Source organism: Coffea arabica, chromosome 1e, assembly GCF_036785885.1.
Source record: "Coffea arabica cultivar ET-39 chromosome 1e, Coffea Arabica ET-39 HiFi, whole genome shotgun sequence".
Taxonomy (NCBI): Eukaryota; Viridiplantae; Streptophyta; class Magnoliopsida; order Gentianales; family Rubiaceae; genus Coffea; species Coffea arabica.
In genome coordinates, this window is record NC_092311.1 from 49,396,173 (window position 1) to 49,405,972 (window position 9,800).

At 38.3% G+C, this 9,800-nt stretch overlaps 2 protein-coding genes across 2 annotated transcripts; both read left to right on the forward strand.

Moving 5' to 3' along the window:
* The first annotated feature begins 732 nt into the window (after positions 1-732).
* LOC113730374 (uncharacterized) lies at positions 733-2,367 on the forward strand. Its single transcript, XM_027255016.2, has one exon. The coding sequence runs from the start codon at positions 1,141-1,143 to the stop codon at positions 2,290-2,292; it is 1,152 nt and encodes a 383-aa protein (XP_027110817.2). The 5' UTR covers positions 733-1,140; the 3' UTR covers positions 2,293-2,367.
* Positions 2,368-4,478: 2,111 nt separating this feature from the next.
* On the forward strand, positions 4,479-9,261 carry LOC113689795 (GDP-mannose transporter GONST2-like). The gene is made up of 11 exons (XM_072072733.1): positions 4,479-4,898; positions 5,063-5,132; positions 5,410-5,619; positions 6,364-6,574; positions 6,815-6,954; positions 7,088-7,217; positions 7,961-8,059; positions 8,174-8,328; positions 8,464-8,580; positions 8,718-8,815; positions 8,902-9,261. The coding sequence occupies exons 3-11, from the start codon at positions 5,420-5,422 to the stop codon at positions 8,943-8,945; spliced, it is 1,194 nt and encodes a 397-aa protein (XP_071928834.1). The 5' UTR covers positions 4,479-4,898; positions 5,063-5,132; positions 5,410-5,419; the 3' UTR covers positions 8,946-9,261.
* Positions 9,262-9,800: the final 539 nt, after the last annotated feature.

Genomic DNA, 9,800 nt, shown 5'->3' on the forward strand with positions numbered 1-9,800 from the left:
GTTTCCTTGTTTTGTTGTCTTAGAATGAAATTTAATTCACATAATATTGGTTTTAGGTTCGTTTAAGTAGCTAGAAGAAGTTTCATATGACAAGAGGAACCACAGGACGTGTGTGTGCGTGTGTTTTTTTTTCTACAGAGAGCAGACCACGAACTAGTTTGTATTTCTATTCTTTCGAAATTAATAGAAAAATGTACTATAGTAATTTAATATATATGAAATGAAAAATGATTGACAAATTATTCACATAAAATCTAAAAATAGTTAAGTGAAAAATTACAATCCAAACAAGCCCTCTTGATCATCCTTTTTGCACCAAAAATGAAAACGAGATTTGTTTGCACCAAAAACAAAAAGTAAAAAATATTATTATGCTACTAAATAATATGCATGATTAATATCACAGGGATAATGCATATTGAATGATACATATATTTCAATTCAATTTTTGTAGTTCAAATTTGTATACTGCATTCAATTTTGGTACAAAAGTTTTCCATACAAGAAAGAAAGAAAGAAAGAAACACAGAAGTCATCACTGAGCATGTGAGGGGTTTCTCGTGACATATATTACTCTTGAGTCAAGCAACCTTCCACGTTTTGAAAATTGAATTGAAAGAGAAACTCCAATTTCAGAACATTCTTTAATTATCCGACTTGGAGGGAAAAGGAAATGGTTTAATTTATCAAGAGTCAAGACCAAGATAAATACACATTCACAGAGAGGGGACAGAAATGGAGGGAACAGAAAGATGCATGAAGGACGTAGTCCACAAGCAGTACTAGTACTACAATATTACAAATACGGCTTGTCATGAAGTTCCCTTTCCACCCACCACCCCTTACTTAGCTTTAGCTTTATTCTTCTTCCACGTCCAGACGCCCCACCCCTCCCCTCCCCTCCCCCGATAGTCAGTCCCACCAGCCTTGGCTCGTCCTTTACATTCTTCCTCACCTTTCATCATTCATTACCTTCCTCCTCCAACATTATAGCAGCACTCCAACTCCATCTCCGTCTATCTGGAAAGAAAGACTAGCTCCTAAAGAGGCAACAGAGGATTGCAGCACAACTCCCTCATGATCGACAACAACAGCCACCGCCTTCCTTAATGCGCTATTAATATATACTCCCTCAACAAGATGGCCAGCTTACGCCCTCTCTTGTCCAACTTGCTCTACCTTCTCCTCCTGCTCCTCCTCCACCTTGGCTGCTTCATCTTCAACACCTCCTCCTCCTCTCACCGCCAATCCAAAAAGCGGAAGCTATCTGACACCCCAGTACCCCCTTCTCCACCAGCTTCTCGTCTCAAGTTCACGCCTTCTAAGGCTCTCTCCTCCTCTTGGTCGTTCCTCAAACGCGCCTTCTGCTCCAAGCCTGCCACCCCAACATCATCATCAGCCGCCATCCCCATCCTCTCACCTTCCTCCTCTACGAGATCCTTAACACAACCCGTTACCGCCATCCATCTCGGCTCATCCGACACCCTCCTCTCCGACCACCAGACTAGTATCCGACCCGTTTCCGAATCCGATATCTCCTCCGACCAACCCTTCTTCCCTCTCCGGAACAACATCTACCCTTGCCCAATTTGCGGCGAAATCTTCCAGAACCCCAGCCTCCTCGAACAGCATCAGTCCGTGAAGCACGCGGTTTCGGAGCTCGTTGACGGGGATACGGGTAAGAACATCGTCAACATCATCTTCAGAACGGGTTGGCCCGGAATGGCGAAGAGCCCGGCCGTCCATCGGATCCTGAAGATTCACTGCGGTCCCAAGATACTGATGAGGTTCGAGGAGTACAGGGAATGCGTGATGTCAGCAGCAGCGGGGAACGGCGGCGTCAGGAGGCGGGACGAGAGGTGTATCGCTGACGGGAACGAGCTGTTGAGGTTTCACTGCACGACGTTCTTGTGTGAGCTGGGGCAAAATGGCAATTCCAGCTTGTGCAATCATCAGTACTGCAGCGTGTGCGGAATCATAGCAAGCGGGTTCTCGCCCAAGATGGACGGAATCTCCACGCTTTCCACCAGTTGGAGGGCGCACGCGTCCATCCCCGAGGACATGGAGGAGGAGTTCAAGTACTTGCGCGTGAAGCGGGCCATGCTGGTCTGCCGGGTCATTGCGGGTAGGATAGGATGCGACCCGGAAGACGCGGATAAGCTGGATCCCGGGTTCGACTCATTGGTGGGCAGGGAGAATGGGGTGCCTGCTAGACTGGACGAAGAGGATGAGTTGTTGGTTTTTAATCCGAGGGCGGTGCTTCCTTGTTTCGTGATAGTCTATACTGTGTAATTTTGATCCCATGCGGGTGTGAGCTTTGTAATCAGTGCTTGAATTAGTGTGGACTGTCTGTGACAGATTTTTATATGTTCTTGTGGTTAGTGCTGATTGTGCTCTTTTAGTTTAGCAGTATCAGTTAGAGAAATCAAAGTAGTTATGCGTAGGACGGGGACAGACCAAATTTGACCTTTAACTGGTATTGATTTAAGCACCCTATATGGCTATGGCTATGGAGATGGCTAGCTTTCATCCAAACCTGAAAGTTGTTGCATGATGATTGAGAAGACTGAAGAGGGATGCTAGCATTTTATCGAACGAAAGAGGAAAGGATTGGACTTCCTAATATTAATAATCTCGTTCCTACCTTAAAACATGTTTGGAAAGGGATTTTCTATCAAAAAAATCTCTACGTTTTTTGTGAACATATTTTTTTAATCACCTTTTTATTTCACATGTATCAAATCGCTACTGTACATTTTATATTTAAAAAAATCCAAAAATTTTAATCCAAACACAACCATAATTTCTTGGCAAATTTCGTGTTATTGCAGTAGTTTTTTATTCTTATGTAAAATTTAAGTAGTCAAGAAAAGTTATTGCTGACTTGAGGCGTGGATTGGAGTTGCCCAAGTTTTAATTTGAAATGATTACGTATCTAGCTAGCATATGAATTTTTTTTAAAAAAAGGAAATGTTAAAGAAGAGACTCCAAATCTTAAGCTTATTTTTGCCCGTAAAATGTGGCTATACTTTGAGATACATCACACCACACTTTGCAAAACCATGGCCAAAGCATTTCTTTTTTTTTTTTAAGGACTATGGCCAAAGCTTGAGGCATGCAATAACTTAAATAATCCTACAAACACCTTAATAGACTTGCATATATATATATATATATATGTATATATTAGTGCCTGACCTTGTTGAAAGTTGAAACTCATTATTGTCTCATCCATGGAAGATTGTCCTAGGTCTAAGACCTATGCTTACAAGAATCCTCTGAAGTGATGATCATTTAGTTGAACTCAATAAATTCTTACTCCTTACTAGTTGGACGATACTATAGTGTCTACAACCATAATCCACTAGTTATTCCTTGCTGCTAGTTGGCACGTAGGAGTACTAGACAATAATCAAATGTTTAGGGGCTTTTTAACAAAATTGTTGTCTAGAAAAAGGACATGAAGAAAGGTACAGTTTCACCATCACATTGATGTTATCAATTATCAGCTACACAGGTGGGGTGGCTGTCCAAATTATTAGACACCCAACTCAACTGTGAATCCCTAAATTATCATCACATCAGAGACTTAATGGGCGGGTATGATTTTTTTAAAGCCTCCAAAACTATTGAATTTGAAGCTAACTGACTTGAGATAGGAAATGATCGAAACAGCTCCGGAGGCAAATCAATAATGGCACCTTTTTTAATCTGGTACGGCGTGTCAATTTTTAGGGACGCATATGCTGTGACTGCTCAAGTCTTTATGCACTTTTTGCTTCAATCGACCAAAAGGTCCACGATTAGGTAGCAACGAGACCAAGCCCACAATTTCTTTCTTTCCTTTTTCGATTTAATTACTGATTGAGTATTTACAATTGCATGTGGACTCAAACTCTCTCTCAAACGAAAGAAAGAAGGCAGAAGAAGATGCAGCCAAACACCACTCTATCATTTGTTTTTTACAGTAATTATTTTTAATAATCTCTCATCCAAAACACACTACTCTATCATCATTTGTTTTTTCGAGTAATTATTTTTAATAATCTCTCATCCAAAACACACTACTCTATCATCATTTGTTTTTTCAGTAATTAATAACGAGTGCTCTGTTTTGATTGGTCATTTTCTGAAAATAATATTACAATGTTACAATCTATATACAATGTTACAGTAATACATAAATAAAAATAACCACAAAAACACCAAAAACTATCTCATATACAGTAAAGATTTTTCACCTACATTGTTACAATAAAATATTTTAAAAATACGCTAAAAAATTACTAATCCAAACAGAACCTTGAGTTACGCATCACAGTTTTGGCCCAGAAGTCCACAAAAAGCAAAGGCCGTTGAGTTACGGATCGAGCCCAATAAAAACCCACATCTCGTGTATTCGGGCGGAGCCCACTGGAATCCCCGCCATATTAAGAACTGTACACAAATTCAAAAAAATAAAAAGTTGCAGCAGATCGCGGAAAAGAATACGAAAGCGCAGCAGTCCCTCTCTCTCATCATCATGTAGTACTGTAGATTGCAGTTGAAGCAGTAATTATTAGTATTTGAGAATGAATTTCTGAGACCTTTGACTTTTGAAATCCTCCAAAGCTGTTCCGATCTCAATGAATTCATATGTTTGGAGATTGGGCGGTTCTTACATCACATTACACCCCCTGGAATCTCGCTTCCTCCTCAACAAAGCAGGGCACATACTGTAACAATAATTTCTCCCATTTTAATAATACCTATAAAAAATGCTTGACAATTTGCGATGCCCTAGGGTTTGTGTGCAATTAGTGGGGGAGTATTACTCAGATCCACGCCTTCTTGTGATTCCTTTGCGTGCTTTGGGGAAAGCTTCAAGTTGCACTGAAACTCACGCCTTCAGCGCTTGTGTGAGGGCTTTTCGTCGTTTCTTATTTTGCTGTCTTCATAGTTGCGATCGTGTTTCCCTAATTTTTATTCCTATCATCTCTTTTTTTTTTCTTTTCTCTTTTTGTGGTCAGAAGCCTCCGATCCTATTTTCCAGATTTTGATTGCGATTTTATTGTTTAATCAGATGATGAATCGCTCCAGGGCTTGAGGGAAGAGAAACTTACTTATTTTTGCTGATTGGCGCAGTTTGGAAGGTAATTCATTATGTTTCATTCAGTTCTTTACACGCAATGTTGATTGACTTCACATTCTTTTGATCGTTTTCCGTAAAACATCGAATCGCGATTTTTACCCTTTTTTTTTTTTTTTGGGGTGAACCCCGGCTTGAATGGCCTTAATTTGTGACAAATTTTATTTGTAGAAATCTTACTACTGGGAAATGTTTCATAGCAATTTGAGTCTTTGAGCAGTACTCCATTTTGCTCCTGGTTCCCTTATAATTGTTATTGTTCTCTTTGATCTTCTAAACAGGTAAGGCTCCATGTCGTCTGAAATTAAGCTGGAGTCAATTGTCTGCAAGAATGGAGACGAACCAGCATTAAACCACTTGGATGGCGATGGATCGTTTAGTCATAGAAAGAATGAGGTCCACAAGATACAAGATGATTTTCGTAGTCATAGAGACTGGTCAATTAGTGATTCACCAACAACAGCAGAGCGTAGAGCAGCAGCAAGTCACAGGTGGCTGTTTTTTCTTTTTTAAAAAAAAAAAAAAATTATTTATGCTGGGCAAGTAATTTTTTAGCACGTCTTATTGATTTTGGGTATCTAGAGTCGATTTCTCTGGCAGATTTGTCTTTGAATCAGTTGTTATTCAATGTTTCTGTGTTTATACGCTGGAATGGTATATGCTTTTTCGATCTCTTCTTCTTCAAGTACCGTGATCAGGAAATGACATGCACCTATAAGCATAATTATCCACTCATGTTTCTGTGTTTATACACTGGAATGGTATATGCTTTTTCGATCTCTTCTTCTTCAAGTATCATGATCAGGAAATGACATGCACCTATAAGCATAATTATCCACTCATGTTTCTGTGTTTATAGACTGGAATGGTATATGCTTTTTCGATCTCTACTTCTTCAAGTATCATGATCAGGAAATGACATGCACCTATAAGCATAATTATCCACTCTTCCAGCTTTTGGGCTAAATGCTTGTGTTGCTTTTGATTCTTTTCATTTGTTATACATCATCAACAAGATCAATCCTCAGTTATTAAGGAATCAGAAACTAGGTTTTAGTGCTCGTGTCATCTGTTAACTAAATCTCCATAGGTGGCTTTGTTGAGTGTCAAACTAAAGTTGCCAAAAGGGGGTTTTATTTAACCATTTGGAATGTCAATGGTGCCCTGCCCTGAAACCATGACTTTGAGAACAAATAATTGATCGATTAATGCATAAATCCTTTCTCACATTGCAGGTTTTTCAAAGGGAACCGTGCAGCGTTAGGTGAAATTGCTAACCTTCTCTTCAATGGAAATGAGAAACAGGTGCATGGATTTGGAAGAAAATCTGGACCTCTAGTAGCAGGGACTGCTTATTGCCTTTCTTCTTGCAGCATGATCTTACTGAACAAAATTGTCCTATCAAGCTATGCTTTCAGTGCTGGAATTTCACTTATGTTTTACCAGGTATCTCGAATTAGTAGTTCTGTGTTTCTTTTCTATTAGTAAAAAAGGTTGTGCTATATGTCTGCACCATTTTCCTTAATGATCTACTAATTATTGCTAAACTTTGATTCTTCTATTGTTCTCTTATTAGAGCACAATTCCGCTTTTCCTTTGCATGAATTATATATCTTTTTGGGTGGAATTCATTTAAGGAATCAGTGAACGTTGATGTAGCTTAATCGTTTGTGTTACTTTATGCAGAATTTTATCAGTTCTCTTGTTGTTGTTGTTTTGGGTCTCTGTGGAGCTGTTTCAGTGGAAAAGCTAAATTGGAAACTTATTAAAGTCTGGATTCCTGTTAACTTAATATTCATTGGAATGCTTGTATCAGGCATGTACAGGTACGTTCTATTGTGCTGTAATGGCTGTCACAGCTGGAAAAGCATCACTTGTGCATTCTAGTTTGGAAAATTTTCTTAGGGAGATTTTTTTTCATATCATTGAGCCAAGGATATTTCTTGTGAACCTTTTCAGTCTGAAATACATAAATATTGCAATGGTGACAATTCTGAAGAATGTGACAAATATTTTAACAGCAATTGGAGAATTTTATCTTTTCCGGAAGCGTCAGAATCACAAAGTGTGGACTGCGATGTTTCTTATGGTACTTACATTCTTTCCTATGAGTGTGATGCTTTTAAACTAATTGCCTATGGATATGATTTTGGAATCAAGTAGTTTATGTTATCATTCTTAGTAGAGTACTTAACTGCAAGTCCAGTTATTCCATTGTCCCTAGTATCCAAATTCTCATCAATAGTAAAGTATGTCTTGGTAGCAGTAGGTCTTTTTGAACAGTAGTCTTCACAGGTGTTATTTTTGAACAGTAGTCTTCACAAGTTAGCACCTGTGAGTAAGGGCAGTCTTAGACAATGCTGTTGTGCTTTTTCAACTCATTTCGAAGAGGTATACCATAAGAATTGCTCCACTGAATCTGGAAAAGGATTTTCTTTCTGCTCCTTTAAGAGTTCTATTATGAAATCAAAATCTGTTAAATCTTGTATAAAAACTAATCAGGTGATTGTTTTGGGTATAGCAGTTGAGGCTCCATTGACCTGAATGTACAAGAAAAATTGAAACTTTTGATATATGACCTCTCGCATGAATTTTAGCTGTTCTGGTACATGCTTGATCTGCAATTCAATGAAAAACTTTATTGTCCCACGATGTTACCTTTCTGCTTTTGCTACTACTCGTGTGTTTCAAACCTGTTATCTGAATCACTCTGCAATTTTACTCTTCCACGCCTCGCCCGGTCTAAAATAGTGGGGGATATTGTGAGCAAGGGAGGGGAGAAAATTGGGGTTCACAGTGAAATCTCTGATAGTTTGTGTTTTTTCATTGCAGATAACATCTGCCATAAGTGGAGGAATAACAGATCTCTCATTTGATGCCACGGGTTATGCGTGGCAAACTTTGAACTGCATTTTAACTGCAAGTTACTCGGTATACTTCTTTAACTCGGACAGAGAAACCAATTGACAAATCTGAAATAACATTGACAACCTGAAGTATTCTCCCGTGCATTTACCTAAAATTTTGTGTATTTTCATGCTGCAGCTCACTTTGCGACGAGTTATGGACAGAGCTAAGCAATTGACAGAATCTGGATCACTTAATGAAGTTTCAATGGTGTTACTAAACAATTCATTATCTTTACCATTTGCAGTCTTGTTGATTCTCGTGTTCAATGAATGGGATTATGTAATTAATGCGTATGTGCCTTCATCCTCAAGCTGTGTTATTATGCTATTTTGCACCTCTTTGATAAGCGGTTACTTTTTGTGCTATACTAGAGGGCGGAGGGGAGAAAATACTACTATTGTTTATGACTGTTTTAACTGGTGCAGGAATGTAATAAGGATGCCAATGTTTTGGGTTGTTGCGACAGCTAGTGGGCTGCTTGGACTTGCTATCAGCTTCAGCTCTATGTGGTTTTTAAATCAAACTAGTCCTACGACTTACAGGTACTCATGCGAAATTATCTTGGGGTATGCCTGATATACAAATCAGAAGAAAATCGAATATTGTTTTAAGCTTTCTGCCTTCTCTTAATCTGACATTGTTTCAGCTTACCACATCTTTTTTTTTTGCTTAATCGCAGTCTGGTTGGTTCCTTAAACAAGATTCCTATTTCTATCGCTGGAATCATAGTTTTCAGGGTTCCTGTCAATTTTCCCAATTTCTTCAGCATACTATTTGGTCAGTTTGCTGCCAATCCTATTTGCTAAAAATTTTCGTTTGTTATTTTGTTTGATACTGTGAGGCTAACTCGATACAGTTTTCAGGTTTATTTGCTGGAATATTTTTTGCCAGGGCAAAGATGTCGTAATACTTAACAGGCCAAAGGGAAGATGAAAACTCCTGGGAGAGTATATAGAGTTTCCCATAATCAAACAAAAAGTTGGAGTTATTGTCCCAAAAAAAAAAATCAAATTATAACTGAGAGATGAGCAAGTGCAACGCCTCAATATATAGCAAAGCTAATTTATTACTCTAGAAGCACTAGGCAACTTAGAAAATTTTTTTTTCCAGGGCGGAATTTAGAAAGAAAGCTGTTCTCGTAATCATCAGTTTACTAGTCTTCAGCACATTCTCTAAACAAAGGTTTAAAATGGTGTTAAACATATATAGTAATTCGTTTTGCATCTCTGATCGAGTAATTCTACTTTCCGTTTACTCTTCCCTATCGCTTCGTAAATTCATCCCATTTACATTTGGCATATGTTTCTCGTATGCCTTCTTGTTGCGTCAAATTATTTTTTCAATTTGGTTATTTTGGAAAAGAGGTCATTTTCGGGCTGACAAATATAAGGAAGCTTAATAATAGAATAAAAACATGGGCTTTGATTTGTTTTATTCTTTGGAAGACCCACAATAAAAGCAATATAATTATATTGGAATATTGTATAAATAACCTTTTGGAGATCAAAGCAGGTGGAACAATTTAAAATAGAGTAGCGACTAGTTGTGCGGTATTTCTCAAGATATTATTGAGATTTGGGAGTTCATTAAACCTCCTCATACTTTGCCTACTGTCCTAAAAAGTTAAATAAAAATAAAAATTTAACTTCGACCTTTTATGGACTGTGACGTACCATAAAATGAGCTTGAAGTACAACAGGTCTACGGATAAATGGAGTCAACTCAAGGACACATCTTTAAGTAAATATTCAATAAGAAAAAC

Bases quoted from the DNA above. Each gene is read 5' to 3' on its own strand.
- LOC113730374 (XM_027255016.2), top strand. From the start codon at position 1,141: ATGGCCAGCTTACGCCCTCTCTTGTCCAACTTGCTCTACCTTCTCCTC.
- LOC113689795 (XM_072072733.1), top strand. From the start codon at position 5,420: ATGTCGTCTGAAATTAAGCTGGAGTCAATTGTCTGCAAGAATGGAGAC. The intron at 7,218-7,960 runs GTACTTACATTC...TTTTCATTGCAG, and splicing joins GGACTGCGATGTTTCTTATG to ATAACATCTGCCATAAGTGG. The intron at 8,329-8,463 runs GTATGTGCCTTC...TAACTGGTGCAG, and splicing joins TGGGATTATGTAATTAATGC to GAATGTAATAAGGATGCCAA.